Raw genomic sequence first — 25,823 nt, 5'->3', positions numbered from 1 at the left:
GGCTCGGAAAGATCCCCTGGAGAAGGAAAGGGCCACCCATTCTAGTGTTCTTGCCTGGGAAATCCTATGGCCAGAGGAGCCTGGCGGGCTATAGTCTGTGAGGTCAGAAAAGAGTTGGACGTGGCTTTGAAACTGAACAACAACAATGGAGACCTGAAACCTTTTATTGAGAGAAACTTTTTTCTGTAAAAGGCCAAATAATGAATATGAGTGTCTTTGGGAGTCAGAAGCTCTTTGTTGTAGCTATTTAACTCTGCTGTTATGGTGAAAAACCGACAGTAGACCATATATAAATACATGAATACATAATACACAAATACATGAATGAGCAGGGCTGTGTTCTGATAAAAAGATATTTAAATCAAGTTGTGGTGAGCCAGATTTGCTGCTTTGTTGTAGTTGGGAGACCCTGGTCTTGATTGTGCATATTTTGAAGCTATAGCTCTGTTTTTACTGATCCGTAAACTTTATTATTATGGGGCTTCCCTGGTGGCTCAGAGGTTAAAGCGTCTGCCTCTAATACAGGAGACCTGGGTTCGATCCCTGGGTCGGGAAGATCCCCTGGAGAAGGAAATGGCAACCCACTCCAGTATTCTTGCCTGGAGAATCCCATGGACGGAGGAGCCTGGTGGGCTACAGTCCATAGGGTCGCAAAGAGTCGGACACGACTGAGAGACTTAACTTAAGATTTATTATATGGGCTATGTCATCTCTATTTGGAATAATGGAGAAAGATAATCTCTAAGTAGGTGAGTTTGATTCTAAGAGACACAGAGAATAAACAGTACTTCTATGTAGAGTAGCATGGACCTAGTAGTGAGATTAATTCAGGATAAAGAAGTGGAGGGGAGCATCTCTGGAACAGTGATTTACTTACCTGTACTTAAACAAAACCCTCTTGATTGTCCCTTGGACTGCAAGGAGATCCAACCAGTCAAGTTTGATCCAGGGTTGATCAAACCAGTCAACCCTGGAAATTTATTGGAAAGAATGGTGCTGAAGCTGAAGCTCTAATGCTTTGGCCGCCTGATGTGAAGAGCCAACTCCTTGAAAAAGACCCTGATGCTGGAAAAGACTGAAGGCAGGAGGAGAAGGGGAAGACAGAGGATGAGATGGTTAGATACCATCACCAATTCAATGAACATGAATTTGAGCAAACTCCAGGAAACAGTGAAGGACAAGGGTACAGGGCGTGTTGCGGTCCATGGCATCGCAAAGAGTCAGGCACGACTTAGCGACTGAACAGCAACGAACCAAAGCCCTGTCATACACCACTTTCCTAACTGAACCCAAAGACACAGATTCCGTTTCCCTTTATTTATGTTATGCTCTGCATTTCTCAGAGCAAGATTTTAAAATAACCAACAGGAAGCAGGAAATAATCTACGTATTCTACTACTTAGCTCTGTTACTTCTACTTGGTAATTGTAATTTGCAGAACTCCAAATATCCCTTTCCCCCCCTCTCTCTTGAGAGAAGTTGCATACTTGACTTTTCAATTCATGGGGTGTTTTTTTTTTTTTTTTTTTTGGGCCAGCCACTGCTTTAGCTGCCCTCCCTATTCTTCATAACCCTTCGGTATAAGAGTGCTACTGATTTCTTAGCGTTTATCGTTTCTTCTGCCTGCTCCCTGATACGTCCATTTTCTACATTCCAGAGAACATTCTCTCCATTTTCTTGTCATTGGCTGTCCCTAACCTGCTGAAGAGAGCTCTTGTTTGAAATCCTGCTTTGTTTCCAGCCATTGATCTGCTTTGAAGATGGACTCTCCTGAGATGTGACTCAGTCCACTTCCTGCTGTTGAGTTTTTGAGACTTTAGACTCTGTTCTCCTATTTATTAAAGGAACGAGAATGAGGTTGCACATTTTTTTTTTGTATATATACGCAATCATGACAAGTTTAAAATAAGTTAAAAAAGAAATCAGTCTAAGACAGACCAGATTTTATTTATACAGAATAGCTTCCTTCACATTTTACTGACCTCAGTATTGATTGCAATAAAGTTATTGATAAAATGTCAGAGTTCCCACCACCAGAATAGAAAGCATATACCATGAGACCTGGCTCCCGCTAGCTCAAGCTAAGTGATCATTTGATCATTTTGCTAATTTTTTTGCTAATTCCTCCCTTTTTTTTTTTTTTGAGTCAAAGTGACTATGTAATACATGCTCAATAGCTGTTAAACTGCAGACCTGTATTGGGGTTATTGGAGATGACTTCTGATTTTATTGTCTGCATGTACACAGCAAAAAATTCACAAAAAGCATCCTTTATAAACATTAAATATACATAAAAAGTCCATTTTAAAAGCAATAGAAAAAAAACCAAATGTTTTATTATGAATAACTTCTAAGATTTTACTGCAAATGTTTTCTTTGTTGAAGCAATTAAATCTGATTTTATTAGATTATCTTCCCATTAGTCAGATGATTCTCTGTGAGTCTCAAAAGGTGGATTTCCTGGCGTCCTTAGACAAACTGAAAAAAGGGAGGAAGGAGCACGTTTATGCATCTACTGAAGTTCAAAAAAGAAATAAGTATAAACCTAAACTAAGTATAAGTGGAAAGTCAAAATAAAGCTAAAGTCTTTTCAGATAGCCAAGGTTTAGAAATATTTATTACCTCATTCTGAAACCTATATAAAACTGTTGTGAGATGCTGTTTCAAATAAAATAGGAATTTATATAAGTGAGGCACAAACTGAAATAGAACCGAAATGCTTTTAGACTTTCAAAATGAATAGCTGGATATTTTTACTGAATTTTCTGTGTGGTGAGGGTGCCGTTGGACCTACCGGTGAGGTAAAAATGAAGGCAATAGATAGAAAAGAATATCTTGTTCTCAGGGAGCAATTGAGCTCTCCTACAGGAGATAAACCAAGTGAAATCTAATAGTTTTGCTTCATTTTGTGACTTTCTCCCACTATGGCCTCAGGGAATTTTGAGCTCCAAGTAGATCCATAAAGAGAATTTTGAAATTCTCTTAATAGATCTGTTCTTGAAATAAGTCAGCTGAGCTGAGCAAGGTGCCCTGCCAACACACTGACTCACAGTCCTGGGGAGCCCTGCTCCCAGACCTCCATGGCGAGTCTCTTGTCTCATGTCCATCCTCGAGAGTTACATGTAATTCATCTTCCAAGCCCACCTTCCTGGTGGCCTGATTAAAATGAGATAGTAGGTATAGATGCCACCCCTAAACACACAGGCTGAAACTTTAATGAACTTTTCAGCCAGTAAATCCAGCTCATTCTGCGGCTGCATGGTGACCTAGCCACCTCATCTGCCAAGTTAGGGTGCTTTCGTTTTTCTCCTGGTCAGATAGAACAACCAGTGTAAATGTACTTTGTTCTCTCTCTGGCTTTGATTCCTTGATTTGTGTCACTCCCCTCACCGCATCCGCTTAGAAGAGCAAACTGTTGACTAGAGGACTGAAGAGTTTGAGCCATAGTCATGTACATTACTTTGCCGGCAAAGTCCGTCTAGTCAAGGCTATGGTTTTTTCCAGTAGTCATGTGTGGATATGAGAGTTGGACTGTAAAGAAAGCTCAGCACCGAAGTGTTGATGCTTTTGAACTGTGGTGTTGGAGAAGACTCTTGGGAGTCCCTTGGACTGCAAGGAAATCAAACCAGTCAGTGCTAAAGGAAATCAGTCCTGAATATTCATTGAAGGACTGATATTGAAGCTGAAGCTCCAATATTTTGGACACCTGATGTGAAGAGCTGACTCATTGGAAAAGACCCTGATGCTGGGAAAGATTGAAGGGAGGAGGAGAAGAGGAAGACAGAGGATGAGATAGTTGGATGGCATCACTGACTCAATGGACATGAGTTTGAGCAAGCTCCCGGGTTGGTGATGGACAGGGAGGCCTGGCATGCTGCAGTCCGTGGGATCGCAAAGAGTCAGCCATGACTGAGTGACTGAACTGAACTGAACTGTGTACCTTTAAACTGCACTGCATTTTATACATATAGTTGTGGTTGAAATATCAATGACATAGACAACCTCTAGGGACAGAAGCAACCCTCATATCTACATTCCTTTGTTAGCAAAAAATCATTCAAATTCTTCTCTAAAAGTATTTATTAAGCATCTATCTCTGTAAATCTCTGTGCTAGGAACTGAATAATAGGAATGGACCGTTATTCAGTTAGAACTTACTTCCCTGATGGCTCAGACGGTAAAGCGTCTGATACAATGGAGTGTTCGATTCCCGGGTTGGGAAGACTCCCTGGAGAAGGAAGTGGCAACCCACTCCAGTATTCTTGCCTGGAAAATGCCATGGATGGAGGAGCCTGGTGGGCTACAGTCCACAGGGTCGCAAAGAGTCGGACACGACTGAGCGACTTCACTTTAGTCTAATAGACTAAGGAGGAAATCTGCATATATCTTTACTACTCACTGTGTCTAGGTTCTTTCTGACTCACACTAAAAGGTAAAATCTTTGAAGGAAGAAAAAATAATAAATAAATCTTTGGACAGCATCCTTGAGTTGTGGTTAAATGGGAAATTTCAGTGCCTGTTCAGAAGTCTAGGCACTTGTGAGGATTCCAATGTGATTTAAATAAGCCACCATCTCTGAAAGTCAGAAATGAAAAGATCAAACCAAGGAAAGTGCATGCTCTACCTGTCTCATCTCCTATCCTAATTATACCTTATACTCACTAATGTTCTAAGTGCTTTTTGACAGGACAGCAATGGTATATCAATAGATACTGCAAGAACTGGAGTAGGCAAATCGAGTCACTCAAGCCTTCTTTTAATCTCCTGGATCATTATTTTGAAGATAAAAGTAGATTTCTGAAAGAGCCAGTTTCAAAGGAGTCTAGCAATTAGAATGGTGAAAATACTAGGTCATCTGGTCCATTTCTCTGGTTGCTTTAGAAATTTCTACACAATATAGATGACTCTAATTTAACTAGTATCATTTGAAATATTACAGATGATAGAGTTTGCTTCTTCCCCCACGAGAGTAGGTCTGTCTTATATCCCTTCCTTAACTTTTATAAAAATATTTTTTTATTTTTATATTTTGATTAATTTCATTATTATTATGAATATCATTTGAAATTATTCTGAATAATTCTTTAAGTTGTGGGTATTTATTTCTTACAGGTATCTAGGAGTTGTTTCTTATTGAAAGATGCAAGGTTCTAGGTAGAACATGCAAAGACATTCTTTCCTTTGAGATATAAAATCTCTCTTTTTATACAGGATACATGCACACAAGCATCGTCCAGTAAATATAAAAATATTGCATTTGCCCCAAAACAAATAAATATGTTTAAATATAAAATAGCCTACACATCTTTGGACATATTCTTCAGATAGCCAAGATTTATTGTCATGTATTTAAAGTCTTGTATTAAATGACTAATAGAAGAGTCATTAATATTTTATTTATATGCCTCACATTTATAGGTTTCCAGAAATTATAAGAACTTGAGTAATCATTTAACCTTCAAAGCTAATAAGTTACTTTGTTGGTGTCAGGATACCTGTCTCTATTTGAGGTGGCAGTAGTCATCAACTTCCTGAATATTCTGGAACACTGAAGATGTGCCAATGTTGAGAGTCGTTGTGTGTTGAGGAGGGGACTATGAAAATAGGATTGTGTAAAAAGATTGCTTTAAAAAAAAATACCTTGTTAACATAATTATCTTTACATATTAAAGGAAAGGGGGGGGAAAAAAACCCTGCCCACAAGAACAGATGCAGTATAAGACAGTGGAGTCTAGGTGCTAGGTAAATATTTGAAACATGTCCATAATTTTACATAATCATTGACCAGTTTCTTTAAAATACTTTAAAAACCCTAATTTAAAAAATGCTGTTCTGGCTTTCACATTTATAATGAAGTAATATTTGAATGTAGCATAAACTGTGATATTGTCGGGTACACTCAGTTATGTCCGACTCTTTGTAACCCCATGGACTGTAGCCCACCAGCTCCTCTGTCCGTGGCATTTTTCAGGCAAGAATACTGGAGTGGGTTGCCATTTCCCCCTCCAGGGGATCTTTCTAACTGAGGGATAGAACCCATGTTTCCTGAGTCGTCTTCATTAGCAGAAGATTCTTTACCACTGAGACACCTGGGAAGCCCAAACTGTGATATACAAAACATTTAGCAACATTAATTGTCCTTTCTCTTTATTGAACCCCTTAGATTTTGGTCATTTTAATGTTCTTCTCCTGAATCTAACTGCCATTGACATGCTAAAATAATACTATTCTAATGCTGACTGTTAAGACGTAAGAAAATGACTTTTAAACTCATCCATGAATTTATGAAGGCAACTTTTTGTAATCCACAAGCTTTAAAAGGAACTGAAGATGCAGTACCTGATTTTAAAAGCCAAGGTTGCAAGGTAGAAATATATTTTGTCTGGTGTTGGTCTTTAATTCAATGTTTTGCTTTTTCATTTTGTATTCAGTTCAGTTCAGTTCAGTTGCTCAGTCGTGTCTGACTCTTTGCGACCCCATGAATCGCAGCACGCCAGGCCTCCCTGTCCATCACCAACTCCCGGAGTTCACTCAGATTCACGTACATCGAGTCCGTGATGCCATCCAGCCATCTCATCCTTGGTCGTCCCCTTCTCCTCCTGACCCCAATCCCTCCCAGCATCAAGGTCTTTTCCAATGAGTCAACTCTTCGCATGAGGTGGCCAAAGTACTGGAGTTACTAGGATGTATAATGGGATACATCTTTCTATTCTAAACCTAGGTAAAGCTATTCATGACCCATGATGATTCATGACCATTGATTATCTGTGCCCTCCAGGACTATATGTGGTTTAGTTGGGTTGGGTTTAGAAGATTGGGGCTAGTGAAGGCAGTGTTTGCTCAGAAGAGAGAAGACAGTCCTCCAGGGTTCCCCATGAAACCATTAAAGAAGTAAGAAATCCATTAGTGGAGCAGGGGTTAACATTCTTGAATATCTTACCGGTAAGTCCAGCCTGTTTTTCTTACCAAACTTCTATGCATCCATCATTTAAATAGTGATGGCCCTTATTAGCTCTATTCCTTCTTGCCTTTAGAGTACTCCCCCCCCCACCCTCCCTCCCTTCCCTTTGTCTAAGTCTAGAAATGAGTGGATGTCAGAGAAGTATACATCTTCTATAGTTTTCCCAGCCTGCCTGTCCCAGCTCCCCCTGCCTTAACCTTTCCCTCCCCTCCCATGGAAGCTGCATTATCACCTCCCTTCCCAGAGACGTGATAATGCACCCCTGAGAATGAGGAAGAGGCCAAGAATAGGTAACAGGTGCTTGAGTCTCCCCTGTGTCTATTCCAAGACCCCTAAGGTTTTCCTACACAAACTGTTTGACTTCCCAGACAGGAGCTGAGTGCTTCCCCTTCTCCTGCTGGGCAGTGATGGAAACTCACATATGGAAAGAAGCTTTGTTTACCCCATGTCAGCTTCCCCATCCTTACTGGATTTCCTGGACTTCCTGGCTGTATCGCTTACTGTTTGCATAACAGACCACTCCAAAACTTTATTTATTGGCTCATGTGTCTATGGGTTGTATGGGTGATTTTTCTGTTTCATGCTGGCTGGGTTGGAGCTGGATGATCCTGACAGCCTCACTCACATGGCTATGGGCTCAACTGAGCTGATTGGGCTGGCAAAGTAGGCTTGGGTGGCTGAGGTTTCTCTCCTTGTAGTCCCTCATTTTCCAGGAACCCAGACCAGCTTTCAGGCTTCCCAGGTGGTGCTAGTAATAAAGAATCCACCTGCTAATGCAGGAGACATAAGAGACATGGGTTTGACCCCTGTGTCAGGAAGATCCCCTGGAGGAGGACATGGCAACCCACTCCAGTATTCTTGCCTGGAGAATCCCATGGACAGAGGAGCCTGGTGGCTTAAAGTCCATGGTGCCTCAAAGAATCAGACTGAGATGATTTAGCACAGCACAGACCAGCTTCCTTCATATGGAGTCTCAGGCTTCAGCAGCATGAGAGGGCAAGCACTGACATTCAAGGGCTGTTCAAACTTCTGCTTGCATTATACTTACTAGTATGCCCTTTGCCAAACAATGCAAGTCTCAGAGCCAAGCGAGAATCAAGGGGTGGAAAAACAGACTCAGCCTCCGATGGGAGCAGTGACAAAGTCCCATTATAGAACGGCTTGGATATTGGAATGGTATTATAGCTATTTTGCAGTTTTAACACACTGGCAGAGAGCTCAGGACCTCCCTGGTGGCTCAGATGGTAAATCATCTGCTTACAATGAGAGAGACCTGGGTTTGATCCCTGGGTTGGGAAGATCTCCTGGAGAAGGAAATGGCAACCCACTCCAGTACTCTTGCTTGGAAAATCCCATGGACGGAGGAGCCTGGTAGGTTACAGTCCATGGGGTCGCAAAGAGTCGGACACGACTGAGCGACTTCACTCACTTTTAGCAGAGAGCTCAAACCCCTCCACGGACTTGCATGCGGCAGTCCATGGAGTCACAGAGAGTGGGACATAACTTAGTGGCTGAACAACAACAAAGAGCTTGAAAAGACTCCCATTTTTACAATCTCTTTTCCTCTTAAACTCTCTCGTTCTCAACCATCAAGGCCTCAAACTGAGATTGGAAACTGGTGACTTTTTTTCAAAAACGGGTTCCTTTTCAAAAAAAGGAATTGTTCTTTTTTTTAAAAAAAAAAAAGATTTCTTTAGGATATGACATTTTGAAATTAATCTTAGTTCTTCCTACCATATCACACAGATTTCTTTATTTCTCTCTTATTACATTATAGGATCCTGCCTTAAATTAATTGTGTTTTAAAAGATTAAATGTCCATTTGAAAATTTTCTAATCCCTTTTTTCCCTTTCCTCGTGGATGCTTTCAGACACTTTTTCTGTCTTTGTTTGGGGATATTTATGATATATTAACGTTATTTATAAAATATGTTTTATCTGTCTAGGCTATGTCTTCCCTTTCATTTTTTTTCTGTTTTATTTTTAACAAAGTCAGTTATGTCATAAAAACAGCCCCCATGCTGATCTATACTTTTCTCGAGACATTTTCTCTTAGCTGAATACATTGTTGTTTATCATTATCTTTTGTTTGTAGTCAGATTTGAAGCCAGGCTGCAGTTCTCACAAACAAATCAATTTGAATTAATTTGCCAAGCGGAGTTAACGAGGCATTGTATGAATTCGAGATATACTACATGGGCCACGTTTCCTGAGGTTATCCCTTCACTGGGAAAATTTTGATTCTTGTACCACATTGTAGTCGTGTATACCTGACCTTTGAATCTCACACTAAATGATGCGTAGCTACCAACTGGTTCATTTTTTGAAAAGTCTTGGAAATGCCACATAACCAAACAATCCAGAGTATAGAGAATTCTTTCATTAGTTTCTTTGTTGGGAAAGGATGGTCTATAAGATATCCACTTGCCTATTCTAGGAGTCCTGTTACTAATGTTGTTCTAAGTGAAAGTTTGAGAAACAAATTTCTTCTTTTGAATTGCAAATTTCTCTTCTTAAAACAGTTTATTGTTGGCCTCACCTCATGGCATATAGGATCTTAATTTCCCCATCAGGGATCTAACCCCTGCCCCCTGCTTTGGAAGCATGGAGTCTTTCTCAGGGAAGTCCCAGAGAAACATAGTTCTTGGTTGATCTTTGAGGTCTGCTCAACCTTAAAAGAGCAGACTCCTCTCAAAATATAAAACTGAAAGTTCCTGGTGACCTCTGCTCCTAGAAACTGATTTATGATTATGAAATACAAAAAAACATTTACTTAACAGGGAGCTCAGTGTTTATGTGGACACTCACCCTCCACCCCATACATCCTCAACAAGTTTTCTAGCAAGAATTTCCTTCAGACTGTGAAGGCTGATACAAACAAGTAGGAAAAGCCAGTTCTCCTCAAAGATGAGGAAACGGTAATAGATTCCCCAAAGAAGCTCAGATATCTGGGTCTCAGATGAGTAACGTCCTAGGATGCCTAAGAAATATGAACTCTGTCTCTCTTTAATGTTCACTCAGAAATAATCACAGGAGTTTGGAATAGAAAACTAGTTTGGGGAAAGTGTCCAAAATTTTATGTTGCCCTAAAGAATGTGTTTTGAAACTAATATGCAAAAATTCTCATGTGTTTCATTGGACAGATAAGTTAGTATATATTTAAACATGTTTAACAAATAACCTCAGATATGCAGATGACACCACCCTTTTGGCAGAAAGTGAAGAGGAGCTAAAAAGCCTCTTGATGAAAGTGAAAGAGGAGAGCGAAAAAGTTGGCTTAAAGCTCAACATTCAGAAAATGAAGATCATGGCATCTGGTCCCATCACTTTATGGAGAAACAGTGGAAACAGTGTCAGACTTTATTTTGGGGGGCTCCAAAATCACTGCAGATGGTGACTGTAGCCATGAAATTAAAAGATGCTTACTCCTTGGAAGGAAAGTTATGACCAACCTAGATAGCATATTCAAAAGCAGAGACATGCTTTACCGACTAAGGTCCGTCTAGTCAAGGCTATGGTTTTTCCAGTGGTCATGTATGGATGTGAGAGCTGGACTGTGAAGAAAGCTGAGCACCAAAGAATTGATGCTTTTTGAGCTGTGGTGTTGGAGAAGACTCTTGAGGGTCCCTTGGACTGCAAGGAGATCCAACCAGTCCATTCTGAAGGAGATCAGCCCTGGAATTTCTTTGGAAGGAATGATGCTAAAACTGAAATTCCAGTACTTTGGCCACCTCATGCAAAGAGTTGACTCATTGGAAAAGACTCTGATGCTGGGAGGGACTGGGGGCAGGATGAGAAGGGGAGGACAGAGGATGAGATGGCTGGATGGCATCAGCGACTCAATGGATGTGAGTCTGAGTGAACTCTGGGAGTTGGTGATGGGCAGGGAGGCCTGGTGTGCTGCGATCCATGGGGTCACAAAGAGTCAGACATGACTGAGTAACTGAACTGAACTGAACAAAGACTTTGGTGATGGCCTGGGCTCTTTAAAACAAGTCTTGTATCTAAATAGTCTAAATTCCCTTTGGATAAAGGAAATGGCAACCCACTCCAGTATTCTTGCCTGGAGAATCCCATGGACACAGGAGCTTGATGGGCTACAGTCCATGGGTCACAAAGAGTTGGACACGACTGAGTGAGTTCACTTTCACTTTCAGCATTAGCAAATTGTCACACGAGTAGTATGTTATAAATATATTGTATCTTCACTTCCTTGGAAAGAGTATAAGGCAAGTTGTGAAAGCTCTTAAGGAGCTCTGCCTCTGGTTGAACTGAAATACTCAGATGAAGTTCTCTAGTTACTCTGTATCTATTTCTGTATAGCAAATTACCCCCAAACTTAGTGGCACACAACAACTAACATTTATTATCTCACAATTTCTATAGGTCAGAATTTGGTAGCAACTTGGTCGAGTGGTCCTGTACTGAAGTGTCTGATGGCTTGTAAGATATCAACTAGGACTGTAGCTATCTGAGGCTTATCCAGGCCTGGAGAATCTGGTGGCCTCAGTTCCTTGACATGTGGGTGTCTTAAGTGTCCTTCTGACGCAAAAGTGGCTTCCCCAGAGTGGACATGAGAGAAGGATAGAGAGAAAGTCACAGTGCCTTTTCTGATCTAAGCTCTAAGAGTTACACATTGTCAATGCCACCATATCCTGTTCTTTACAGTTGAGTTACTAAGTCCAGCCCATATTTGAAGTTGGAGAATCAAGTTCCGCCTGTTACAGAGAGATGTTTCAAAGAACTTGTAAACCTCTTAAAGTTACCACACAATCCCCCTATTCTGTACGTTTTTCAGAGTCTGGAATAAATGCACAAAAGATATGCTTATCAGACTTGCAAAATGACACAAAACTGAGAAAGGTATCTCCTACAGGAAACAGCAAACCAAGAGTTGAACATTTTCGCATCAGGTCGGAATGTTGTTCTGAAACGAAAAAGAATAAACTCAGTGTAATTAAAGGCCTGCTTTGAAGTTCATAAAGTATACTACATGAATTCAAGATGGGACAAACTTTTTGGGAAGTAATTTAATTGGAAACTGTCTTGGGCTTAAGCTGGAAATAAGCCTAATATGTGGCTGTGCTGTGTTGTGTTGTTTAAATTGTTAGTTTGTCAGTTGTGTCTGACTCTTTGTGACCCCATGGACTGTAGCCAGACAACTGTCAAAAAACAGCATATTCATCAGGTCAAAGGTGGGTAAATATTGGGTTGGCTAAAAAGTTCATTAGGGTTTTTTTCCCCGTAAGATATTACAGTTCAGTTCAGTTCAGTCGCTCAGTCATGTCCGACTCTTTGCAACCCCATGAATCGCAGCACACCAGGCCTCCCTGTCCATCACCATCTCTGGGAGTTCACTCAGACTCACATCCATCGAGTCCGTGATGCCATCCAGCCATCTCATCCTCGGTCATCCCCTTCTCCTCCTGCCCCCAATCTCTCCCAGCATCAGAGTCTTTTCCAATGAGTCAACTCTTCACATGAGGTGGCCAAAGTGCTGGAGTTTCAGCCTTAGCATCATTCCTTCCAAAGAAATCCCACGGCTGATCTCCTTCAGAATGGACTGGTTGGATCTCCTTGCAGTCCAACGGACTCTCAAGAGTCTTCTCCAACACCACAGTTCAAAAGCATCAATTCTTCTGCACTCAGCCTTCTTCACAGTCCAACTCTCACATCCATACATGACCACTGGAGAAACCATAGCCTTGACTAGACAGACCTTAGTCGGCAAAGTAATGTCTCTGCTTTTGAATATACTATCTAAGTTGGTCATAACTTTTCTTCCAAGGAATAAGCGTCTTTTAATTTCATGGCTGAAGTCACCATCTGCAGTGATTTTGGAGCCCCCCAAAATAAAGTCTGACACTGTTTCTACTGTTTCCCCATCTATTTCCCATGAAGTGATGGGACCAGATGCCATGATCTTTGTTTTCTGAATGTTGATCTTTAAGCCAACTTTTTCTCTCTCCTCTTTCACTTTCATCAAGAGGCTTTTTAGCTCCTCTTCACTTTCTGCCATAACGGTGGTGTCATCTGCATATCTGAGGTTATTGATATTTCTCCTGGCAATCTTGATTCCAGCTTGTGTTTCTTCCAGTCCAGCATTTCTCATGATGTACTCTGCATATGAGTTAAATAAGCAGGGTGAGAATATACAGCCTTGATGTACTCCTTCTCTTATTTAGAACCAGTCTGTTGTTCCATGTCCTGTTCTAACTGTTGCTTCCTGACCTGCATACAGATTTCTCATTACAGAAAAACCCAAATGAACTTTTTGGCCAACCCAATACATAGGATGTACATGAGTGCATGCTTGCTAAGTCACTTCAGCTGTGTCTGACTCTTTTTGATCCTATGGATCCACCAGGCTCCTCTGTCCATGGAATTCTCCAGGCAAGAAGACTGGAGTGGGTTGCCATGCCCTCCTCCAGGGGCTCTTCCCAACCCAGCGATCGAACCTGCCTCTCTTATGTCTCCTGCATTGGTAAGGAGCACTAGCATCCCTTTGGAAGCCCAATACATGAGACATTGATTGTTATTTTTAGACCCCTTGGGAATAATATATTCATTTGGAGGCATAAGCTTCAAAGTTTGTCTGGAATATCTATAATTTATAAACAACAGAGACTCCATAAGATCTAAGCAAAAATAATAACTGTAGCATAAGTTTATCATGGCATCAGCAATGTTCATATTGGTGTGACTTTCCCATTCATGAGGATGAAAATGTTCCTATTCATTGCCCACTGAAGTTCCAAACCTCCTTCCTATCCTCAAAACTGTGTAGTGACCCCATACATGCATGTTTGAATGAGCAGAATTTTTCAAACTCAAATATTCTAGCTTTCTGGCTTTAAAAACATTGAGTTTGATACCCTCTGCAGAAGAAGAATGAAAGAAAATGAAAGCTGGGGACATGTGGAAAGGAAGGCCGCCAATGAGAAATGAAAGGAATCGATAAGACTGAAAAGAAACAGGGAGACCACACAGAGGGGTGACCTGCAGGAGTGAACAATCACAGTGAAGGCTGAGCCCCAGGATAACACTGGGGCTTTCACAACAGTGGAGGAAACACGTGATAAGAAGGGCACCTGGGGGAATCTTGAAAGTTTGAAGCCTGAACATTAAGGTTTTAGGCCGAAAAGGAAATTGGCCAAGATTGGACACTAACCGTTGCATGGTGAAGTAAATCTCATAAGCTTTCCTTCTTTTAACTGTAACCCTTCTCAATCAAGTGCTATTGTAACAATAACAACAATGGTGATAAGTCATATACTGAGCACTTATTTTCTGCTGCTGTGCTCAGTGCTTTACAGACACTTATTTCCCTTTTAATTCTTGCAACAATCCTATGTTGCAGTTATTATCATAATTCTCATTTTATTTATGAAGAAACTAAGGCTTGAAGACACACCAAGACATAGATATTTTTAGCATGTTTACCAGAAAGGAATAGATAAAATTCAGATTGAAATTGACCAGCCTAGCTTCAGGGCATATTTTGAAATAATTACAGAAGGAAAAAGAGCGACACCCCTTGAGAAAGGAAAGCAGATTTGATAGTCAGTTTTGTTTTGTTAATTTATGGCATGTCATTTTTGAAGGTAGATCTCAAATAAAGAATAGGTTCTAGATAGACCTATGCTCATGAAGAAAGTTCCAGTAAATATGATTTGGAAACAGCCTCTTAAACTTCAAAAGCAAATAAAGATACCATGTTCACCTGGGCTTTGTTTTGTTCCTCTTTCTGGGACTGATAGTATCCTTAATAGATGAGGATAAATAAAAAGTCCAAGGTCAATGAGCTTCCGGAAGAGAAGGAAGAATAGAAATTAAGGCTTCAAAATTCAGGGAAAGGATAGGAATTGTGATACATGTTCTAATTATTGCATCAGGATAAATGGTTTTTAGTATAATAGCACTTCAACAGAAATAGCACTTTGATTGAGATCTGGGAGAAATTCAATGTTAACATGTCTGCACACATACTCATCTTAGCCAGCCTGACAAACATCAAGCAAGGACCAGAGGTGTGGTCATTTAGGTAAGTGGACCTGGAGTACCAGGGTTACATCTCTAGCACAGCCCCTCCTCCCATCCCCTGAGAATGAAGAGAAATCACACACTCACCCCCTTCCCAGCCTCTTCCAACTTCCCACGAGTGTTCTTGCCTGGATTGTTACATTTCATTTGTACAAAATCTTGTAATATAGGTATTATCATCTTCATATCTTTTGGGGACTAGATGAAGAAACTGAGACATCTAGATTAAGAAGATTGTGCAAGTTCATGGAAATGGTAAATGTCTGAGATAGGGTTGCATCCAAAGTCTGGAAGATTCCGTAGCTAATGCTCTTTTCATTTGTGTTTGAGCCATCTTTGCTTAAATAACTCCTATAGCCTAGAAATAGTGGATCGATATTGACTTTGATATAGGAAAGAATTGATAATATGTCAGTCCACATATATTTTCCATTTCCAAACATACCCAGAAGATACGAGGCAGTGAGCTTCATCAGCCAAGTCAGGGCATGCCTGGGTGACCCACATTGCTTTCTAAGAGTAAATGTCTCATCACTTTGGAAAGGTGGTTCTTCCTGGTGCCTGGAGCCACTTAAGTGAGTCTGGAAAAGCTCCCTTACTTAATAATGCCCTTGTGCTCTGAGTGTATTAATTTACTTCCCCCAGCTGATCAGTTTTCTGCTCCAAGAGATTAATTTCCTTGCCTTGGCATACTAAAGGATTGAGGTTCACAACATACAAATACTTCTTTTTTCTTCAGCCCCAAAGGTGTTTTGTGAGGATTAATGAGATGATGCTTATAAGCATCCTTGCTCACAAAGCACTTTATAAATACAAGATATTAATTCTTTGTTGAGGTCTATCCGTCACTTACAAGTAGCTGAATATTCTAGATGCCCTTTGGGAAGCACAACCCCCCTTTTTCTGACCCTTAAAGAGAGTTCATCTGGGTCAAGACTAGGAACAAAATCAGAGCAAGGCTCAAGGAGTTTCCCCAGTTCCTTGTCTTTAGTGTCTGACTTTGGTTTGAAACTCACAAAGTGTTCTTTGGGGAGAGACATTCTAAGCACCTCTGAAAATGCCCTATACTACTTTAGCCTACCCACATCGATTTTCTTTTGCCTCTAGCTCTAATACATAGTATTCATTCTCTGACTGTTCATTAGACCCACAGTCTCATTTTTTAGTGTCAACAAAGCAATAAAGAAAACTTTCCCTTCCTTTATTCCAAGACTCAAAACAAAATGCAAAAAATACCTCTGGCATTAATTTTGCACAGACGAATGTTGCTACGATATTCCTATTAGCATGTCCATGTGCTTGACAACATTTCAGATGGTATTAATCGTCTACCTGCAAGAAAGCATTTTCTGCCAGCCCAGTGCAAATTGCCAGAACCTTTAAGCCACTCTTCCTCAACTTAGCAGCAGTATATCATCATTACCTGTGGCTGGACCCAGAAATCACATTTGTCAATGCCTGAATTGCTCTTTTACTTTCCGTGGTTTTAGAAACCCACTTTGTTTTGGAAATGGGGTTAGCTGAGTGTATTTTAGAAGATGCAGAAATATAAAGAGCCACAACCAGGGGATTTAGGGGATATGTAGGCTATTTCATTTTCTATGGTCAGTTAATCTTTGAATGATGAACTCTGTGGGACCAAAGGTAACAATACAGTCATCTTTTGATGGGAGGCCATGGAATTAATGTGCTTCCTTTTGATTAGTAGGAACAAATTCAATCATATTAATAATACTAAGTAGTTTGAATAGATTGGATTTTTTTTTTCATATCTCAGGATCTGTATATGCTCTGCCTCTTAATATCCTATACTGAGTCCTCTGGCGAACTGGGAAATGGAGAACCTGAGGCTAAGTGACTTGTTCAAGGTCAAGCAGCTACTGAAGTTAAAACTCAAAGCCAGCCCACATTTATGACCTCCTACACTTTACTGATGATGATTTTAAGAAAATTAGTATAACTTCTAATGAATAGGATCTATGGTTGGACCAACAGAGTAAAAAAAATGGTGTAAAAGTTATTTTTTGTGCTATACAAGAGTTTTCTCTATCTTTAAGTTCTTCAGCTGAAAGAATTTTTACTTCTTTGGGGCCATCGGCAAGCTTCCAGATTACCTAAAGAGGGACTTCATGTATTGGGAAACTAGTCAAGGGTTTCTTTACCTTTCCTTCCTCTATCCTCTCTTCCTTCTCTTCTCAATGGATTAACCCAAATGTTGCAAATGTGAGCTGTTTCTGCATAAAGGTTGTAGCTGTGTGTATGAACCAGTTGGGCCTTAGTAATTTTACCCCAAAGCATTCTGCTCTTCACAATATTATAATTCAACAGTGCATGGTTGTATGTGTCTCCAGGAACTGAAATACTTGATAATAGAGTCAGTAGTATAAAAGCAAATGACAATAGGCAACTAACTGTATAAAAAATGGATGGTGATACACACACACACACACACACATACCTCTAACTTTTTAAGTAGAATGAAATATGACCAGAACTTTTTTTCTAAAATTCAGTCCCATGTAGGTGAGTGTCATGTCCATATACGTAATTGAAGAACTGTCTATTTGAAGATTTCATTGTACAATTTGTAAATTTCTCAGTGTGGCTGAGAACTGTAGTCATTAGATTTTTAGGATCTAATTAGTAATGCACATATGCCTCTTTTTAATGACATTATGACATTACTATTCATAAGGCCATTCTTTCTTGAGGATACCATCCCTGTCTGTTGAAGTATCGATTTTAGTCTTTGTTTTAATGTTTATACTGGTTGCTATATAAAATGTACAACTAAATGTCATTAAGGATTGGATATGAATGTAAATGGATTTGATGAGGTTTGCTCAGCTTTCAGAGTAGTCCTGGTGTATGAATTCTGATATTTAGAAGGTTGTTTGCTCTTCAGTTAGTCTAACAAATGGGGCTCGGGGCAAATGAACTCATTCTCATGCACATGTTTCTAAAACATTTCTCACTAATGTTTGAGCTAAATTAAAATAAAAACCAACAAGAACATGAAAAGAGACTAAGAACAATGTTAATGTGGTAATTTAAACCAATTTGGTTTTCCAAATGACCTTCCATCTTTCACAACTTTTAACAGTATGCAAGATCGCTATCCCCACTGCCAGATGCTATCTGTCTGACATGGAAAACTTAAAACTTTTTTCTAAATGTCTTTAAAGCTGAGATGGAGAAGAATGACTCTCTGTCTTTCACTTTCCGAAGGGTCTAAGGTTGAATCGTGGCTATGCTGTCCTCCCAACACATCACTTATTGATTCTCCCCCGTTGTTTCTTAGTCGTCAAGCCCGTACCATATCTGAAATAATTTTCCATGGAGCTTTATGCTTGGCAGATTGAATAGGAGGGTGGATGCTTAGAAGGACCAGGATTCCTATGTTTGTGGAAGAAGTAAGTCAATGCAGCTTCTTAATTAAGTTGGTACATATAGAGCTGTCAGTCTGGAACATTCGGTACTTCATATTTTGCCTTGCGTGGTACTAAGAATATTTAGCTTTCTCTTCGTTATTGACTTCACTAATCCATTCTACAGAGAGTGGGAAAAGGTCATTACTACACTTAATATTGCACCAATGACAGTTACAGAAAACCCAAAGTAATATAATATATTCAAGGTGAATCTGGCATAATCCATTTGGCATTTCTCAGTATGTTGCTGTGACTGAAACTTGAGAGGGCAAAGCTTGTGAAGATGGATGATATCCCTTGAGTAGCTGTCTCCTGTAGGGTAGAGTTAAGAGTTACAGAGATACAGGTTCTTTTCAGAAAAGCGCATCTTCCTTTTCTATTAGGACATGGGAAAATTAGCCCAACTTTATTTTGGATTAGTAGACTTCTGGGTACCAGATCTACCAGGATGATCACATAATGGTCTCATTGGTATTTATTTACATTAACAGATAACGTTACCTTTTTTTTTTTCACCATGGGCTTATTGAAACACCAAGAAGTTAAGATACCTTTCTATTTTTGCTCCTAGCTGTCTCTTTTTTTTTTTTCTTCTGTGAGAAATAACACTTTGAGGAAAACTTTAAATTATATACTGCAATAGAAAATTGTTAGTTGTTCTTTCTATTCATTACATGTTTTCCTTTGATATGTTAATATTTTAGGCTTGATGCCAGCCAGATACGGTCTCATAATGTAAGCCGGAAACAGAGCCACAGTCTCCTCTTTGATAAGCTTTTTGCTTGTTTTTACTCCTGGGGAGTAAGAATAATGAGTCAGCTCCTAAGACTAATTTGTTCAAAGGAGAAATGAATGGAAAATCTTTTAAATGTACCCAGTACTGCCACCTCTTTACCATTCTGCCCCTCACAGAAGGCAGATACTAGTCTGACCACACGCAGAATCTTCTCCACCAGTAAAAACTCCAACATGCAGGTGGCCCAGAGATGGAAATACTGGGGCAAGCTTTTATTTACCTGGTGCTACATGCCATCCTAATATTCTTTCTAGCTTTTATACTTCTTTATGAATTGCTTTCAAACCTCCTGTTTTGAGATTTTATTTCACTTTTAACACTGGTGATCTGAATTGGGCTTCCTGAAGTTCCAGTACTAGAAGGCTAAGAGTCAGAAGTAATTTAGAAGTTCACTAGTTTCTGTTTGATCTCCGTGAGGTTGGTTGATAAGACAGTAGAGTTCCCAAAGCGTGGCTTCATTATTTTGTGTTTTGAAGCATATTCATTAGGGGTATATCTTCACAACACCACTCTCCAAGTCTGTCCTAATTAGACAAACCATCCAGGGGTGGTAATAACATTTACAAAGGGAAGAAAGGGGGCATACTCACAGTTAAAAGCATTATATTTGAGCCTTGAAATTAATTAGATATTTCATGCTTGGAAGAAGTATCCCTAACAGGCTTTTTGAATGGAGACATATTCAGGAAGGACCTCTCATAGTAAGGAAAGAGAGCGAGACAAGGTAAACTTATAAAACCTGTGTCTATTGGTACTAATAAAATATAGAGGCTCAAAAGCCTGGAAATGCTATATCACTATATGTATAGCTGCTTTTATTTACACATGTTTACTTGAGAGTTCCTCCAATTTTAAAATATGGACGAGATCTGGACTAAGGGATAGAGGGGATAAGATTTCCATGTGGTACTGTATCTATTTTACATAGGCAATGGGATGCCAGGGCCCCACTTTACAGAATAAGAAGTCTCCTTCAGCCATCAAGGCTTGAATTGTTTTCTTTGGCAAGGTAGAGTAGTTGCAAACCCTTAAGGGGAGAATGAGGAAGCCCAGGGCTCCGTTCTTTACTGTATTCTGATGGGATACAGTAAAGTGAGTGTGGAGCATGTGTGACTGAGACACCGAGGGTCCTGATACGCACAAGTCAAGGGGGTCCTTGTTCCTCCATTGACCCAATCAAGGTATGGTTGGAGAGAGATAAAGGAGAGAGAGGGTAAACCTTTCTGTAAACAGCCATGCCTCTCACGGATGCCCATCCCCAGCCACTTTTCCAAAACTTGATGGAGCACGGCATAGCTAAGAATAACCTGACCTCAAACCTGTCAACCAAGGGCAGAGTGACTTCGACTCCACCTCCACTAAAGATAAATTGCTATCTATCTCTAAAAAACTTCATAAAACGCACCAAAAACCTAGGATGTTTTTGAATGACTTATTGACTTTTCAGATTGTTCTTTAAGCTGTTTTTTAAACTTTAAAGGCAACACTGATAATGAACGCTTCCAAATGGTAAAACAGAAAATCCCCTTCAAATATAACCGGCCCGTAGAAGAGTGGCTGCAGGAAAAAGGTAACTGTCGTTAAAACTTTCATTTTAAAATCATTTGACTCTAAACCCTCATTTTTAAAGCCTGCAAATAAATGTTCCTTAAATGATAATCGCCTGCTGCATAAATGACTGTTTTAATTTTCATTATAATTTGTGTCAGCTTCCACCTGCCATATGTTGATAAATCATGCTATAATACATTGCCATTAAAATACAGTTAAAGGGACTAACATCTAGTTTTCTATCAGCATGACAACCACCAACAAGAAATTCCAGGAACCTCTAAAAAAAAGAAATGTATTATGGCAATTTAACCACTGCATGACATTATTTGTTAATTTGTTTTAAATTACCTCTTATACCAGAGCTTTCTAAAGAAATTTCAAAAGAACTTATTAAACTTACATCTTGAGGCTGTTTTGGCTTTACTATCTGTAGCATGGTTAGCATCAACAACAACAAAAAATCATAGATTGACTCATCATTTAACGGCTTAAACAAATGTTGTAAGGGGAGCCATGTTCTTTAACATTTGTTTTTAAACAAGCAAAGAATGAGAAGGATGAATTTTGCCTTCAGAATTAAACTTGCACAGGCAAAGACATTTCATAAGAGGTTAACGGCATCCTAGTTACTGATGGAAACTAAAGTAAATAAATAAATAAACTTATTCTACACTTCAGTTGTGTGGTACCCTTGTGTCTTTGACATTTATGCAACAACAGTATAAGTAGCTGGAAAATGAAACGTTAATGGAAGGCAAAACAGCAGTTTCTCATTTGCCAAAGAAAACAACCACTTGGTTAATGAAAGAGGGCAGCGGTTACATGTGATGTTAGAATTTTCTGTGTGACTCCTCTTCATTGGGAGGTGAACTATTGCCTTTCAATGAAGAAAGACCTGACTTGAACAAGCTGGTGACTGCTTTTTTTCCTGAGCCAGTAGCGACTTTTGTAGTTTGAGGTGGGTTTTTTTGTTTGTTTTCTTAAGGAGATCTTAAGTGAGTTTTTAAAATATGTAGAGATTTGATTGAGTTATTTATAAAAAGTAATGGGGTATGTTAATATGCAACGTGAACCAAAAGACAAAGGACTACTACAGTTTCAAGCTGAGTGAAAACATTCAGAAATTTAAACACGGAAAATCCTCACTGAGTCTTAACTGTTTGCCCTGTTTTTAACGTACGTGGTCTAATTAAAAATAAATTAAGAATAACTCTAAAAAGCAAATAATTTTGTTTCGTAATCACCAGCTCATAAAGTCCCTTTAACATTAGAGATGATGACTGCCTCACTTCTTAAAAAGGAAAAGAAAATTTAGATGCATGTCTGAGTCTCATGTGCCTGAGAAAATTTATTTTGTTGTTTCTTTCAATTTTATGTTAATAATATTTTCTTTTACTCCATTGCCTTTTGAAGTCTAAGTTCAATAGCATGCCAGGCATTTTCATTTGTATTAATCATTTTGAAGTTATTAGTAGGCTTTTAGTTTTTTTCCAATAGCATTGTTATCAGTTGGCTTTTATATAGAAGGACGCTTCCAAACACACAATAGAGTTTGAATGGGTGGGACTGGGTAAGGGTGGTTTGGATGGGAGGAAGGGAGGAATTTGTTTCTTAACTGAGTATGTATGATTATATATGCAAATAATATTGAAAAGAATTCTATGCGAACTGAGGGGTCCTCTCTTCTACATTATTTTAGCCAAAATCACTTTTTTGTTTCATTTAGGTAAGTAACATCTATTCATTCTATTGCTTTATCTCTTCCCCTGTCTAGCCAACTTTCCCTTCAAAGAAATAGAAAATGCACACTAAAAGACCTTGCAAGGACATGGAGTTAGAAAAGGGTGAATCCAGAAAGGTGATTAGGCAGAGGCATTAGTGAGTACTTGGACTGCTCTGTTACTTGGGCAGAAACAGTTGCTTCTGTCATTGGAGAGGAGATGTGAGTCACAGCATTCCCCAGCCTGTTTTCTGGCGCTGTCTGCTATTGACTGACTTTCTGACCTTAGACAATCCACTTAACCTCTTTATATCTCAGATTTCCCATCTGAGGAGAGGAGAAATAATACTGCCTATTCCCCAACGGTGTTCTGAGGTTTAATTAATTAGTCTTTGTGCAACACTGACTGGAAACATGCAAAGATTTAATTTAAGCAGTACGTGAACTTGGTGTCCAAATGAGGGAGCATTTAACGGCTTCCAAGAGGATGGACACCCAAAATAAAGCACAAAATAACCTGCTACAAAGCCTGTACTGGTATTGTAGTCAGATTTTATATTATTGGTGATAGACTGGAATCCATTATCAGATTGTAATATAGATAGAATAGTGGTCATCCCTTATTAAAAATAAGGAAAAAAAGAAACACGATTGATCATAATGAGTGACAATAAGGAGACCTGGCACTGATTTTGAGAAATCATGGGCAGATGGTAAAATGTTCTGTGGTCGGTCCCTTATGTCCTTCACAGGGAGAGGGTCATGATGATTGTTTCTCACTCACTCACTCACTCCTGCTTCCTTGAGAGAGTGAAATTGATCAGAGGAAAAGATAGCAGAAGACTTGAATATCCCACTATTCCTTTAGAGCCTGCCAACATTACTGTTAACCACCTAATCTAAGGTACAGAGGGCTGGGAAAGGGGTTTAGAATATAACAAAAGCAGATCCAGCAAGATCCATGAAACAGACAAATAAACAAAGACCCAAATACTTCCTATGGCATGATGGATACCTGAAACATATCCAGTCCTTCCCTATTTACCCCACCAGTGTCTTGTTCTCAAGAAATGATTAGGCAGATCTCTCTCTGAAAGCAGGAAAAGCCAGAAATGAAGCTGTGGTTTAATTGTGTAGCCCAGGAAAGGTCTTGCCTTGCTCCACACTTGGGTCTGTCTCAAACAAGCAGAGACCACTTTTTGGAGTGAACCATGGCAACTGGAATAAAGGAGATCCATCATTTCTAGCCAGTGTCATTCAGCTTTGCATTTCAATTCTCTCTGACCTTCCTTTCATTTGTAAGCATAGGCAGAATAACATCACTAGGAAAATAAGATGAAGACCATTATAGATGTGGAGTACTTCTGGGAATATTAGAAATGCAAAATCTACTGTAGTCAGTTATAACCATCAACTGATTGTCAGTGCTGGGCTACATATTAAAAAGGCAATGAATAAATATTATGGTTGGCCAACAGTTACGTGAATGGAAGGGATATTATGGCATTGGGGCTATCTGGTGCAAGACACTAAGCGTTAGCCCTACAGATCTCCTATTAGGCAATTTTTTATTATGTTAAGCTACTCCAAATGCCTATGCAAAGCTGAGAGCATATTTATTCTCCCCTTCCATCATGGCATTTCTTTCAGTAGTAAGCTTAGGGCTCCCAGGAAAAAAGCTGTTGTCAAAAAGCTAAATAGTAATGAGGTATGAGCTCCAGGCCATTACCCAGCATTACTGTGCATTGAACTTTTTGCTGCATCTCATATGAAAAGTGAGAGGTCAAGAATAGGCAACGATGTGTGTGCATGGGGCACTGAAGGAATTGATGGGAAAGGAAATGGAAATCTATTAGATCTATTTGATTAGTCCCTTAGGATCTGGGCAATTTTGTTTTTAAAGCCAACAGATTCCATTTCCATGCTCCACATATTTTTATAGACATTATTTTCACTATAACAAAATTATCTGGCCAGTTCTCCATAGTGTAGTGTTTAAAGCTCCCAAAGGGGTATTATTTATCAACCATTCTTGACTAATATGCCCTTAAGAGTTGCCTGATGAGTGGATTGGGCTCTTGTACAGAGAGTTCCCACTGAGTAGAGGTGTTTTCCCTTTTCTACCTCTTGCATTTCACCCATTTTTATACATTGAGAAGGGATTCCACATTATATACTGGAAATTCAAGGATACTAATCATTATATAGATTTAAGGACTTCCAAGGTGGTACTAGTGGTAAAAAACCTCCCTGCCAATGCAGGAGACATAAGAGACACATGTTCAGTCCCTAGGTTGGGAAGATCCCTGGAGAAAGAAATGACAACCCACTCCAGTATTCTTGCCTGGAGAATCCCATGGACAGAGGAGCCTGGTGGGTTACAGCCCATAGGCTTGCAAAGAGTTGGACGTGACTGAAGCGACTTAGCACACACACAGCACATATAGACTTTAAACACCAGATCTCAGTCTTTAAAAAAAATACTCCTTTCAATTAAACAGATGAGTATAATAGAACATTGTTTTCAGTCATTAATAGCTAAAATAACTGCAGCAATATTAAGAATGGCTGGAGCATTGTTTGATCACTAACTAAAATGGAGGAAAAATTCAAAAAGGATAAACTTAATTCCATTAAAAAAAAGTTTTTCCATCTTTCTCCATATGGAAAAGCAGACAAATCATCTGGAGAAACAATAGAATAGAAGGCTTTGTCTTTCAAAAGCTAGGTTTTTCTGGGAAAGATCTCAAGCTTAAGAAAAGCTTTTTAAAATAAGGATAGTTGGGACATAAGATAAGTCGACTTATTCTGTTCTCTGTTCTGCCATGATTTCATTCTGATAGTTTTCTGTACACAGAGCATAAATGGTCCCCCAGATAGGAACTAGCAATAAGGTGAGCCACTGTGTCTTCAGTCCATTAACATGCCTGTGTATCATTTTAAGGTGTTTTGTGTGTTGACTTTTTCATTAACATTTATCCCTCCTTTTAAAATTTGTTGATTTTGAATGATGTCATTTTTCTTTCCCCCTTTCTCACTGACATGATCAATGCCTACTTATTTTCCATACCTTTGAGAGAGATTTAATTGTGAGACCATAGTATCTCCCCTTCTCCAAATGAGTAAAGACAGAAAATAGTCTGTCGTGTAGTTTATGAAATAGCAAGTATAGATAGAATATTATACATTAGGAAAAGTTCTAGGAAATCTTTTGTTTCCTAGAGGTGTTTATTTTTATAATAGCTCCAGGTCTCTTAATTAAAATCTAATTTAATTTCAGTTAATTTAATTATCAGACCTGGTTTTAAAATTCGAGTT

The 25,823-nt window shown here is 39.3% G+C and overlaps 1 protein-coding gene across 12 annotated transcripts in view; it reads left to right on the top strand.

Moving 5' to 3' along the window:
* The window catches only part of NRXN3 (neurexin 3), a 1,815,686-nt gene that overhangs the window by 1,616,643 nt on the left and 173,220 nt on the right, over window positions 1–25,823 (top strand). For 6 of the 12 annotated variants that reach the window (XM_018053908.1, XM_018053900.1, XM_018053903.1 and 3 more), the window contains one exon: window positions 20,712–20,801. The exons of the other annotated variants lie outside the window; for them this stretch is intronic. In XM_018053908.1, coding sequence (XP_017909397.1) covers window positions 20,712–20,801 — 90 coding nt within the window. The remainder of the gene's footprint in view (window positions 1–20,711; window positions 20,802–25,823) is intronic. 12 annotated transcript variants of the gene reach the window in all.

The sequence above is a fragment of the Capra hircus genome, chromosome 10 (assembly GCF_001704415.2).
Source record: "Capra hircus breed San Clemente chromosome 10, ASM170441v1, whole genome shotgun sequence".
Lineage (NCBI taxonomy): Eukaryota > Metazoa > Chordata > Mammalia > Artiodactyla > Bovidae > Capra > Capra hircus.
The sequence above is the reverse complement of the archived record's forward strand: the minus strand, read 5'-3'. Positions and strand labels throughout refer to the sequence as shown.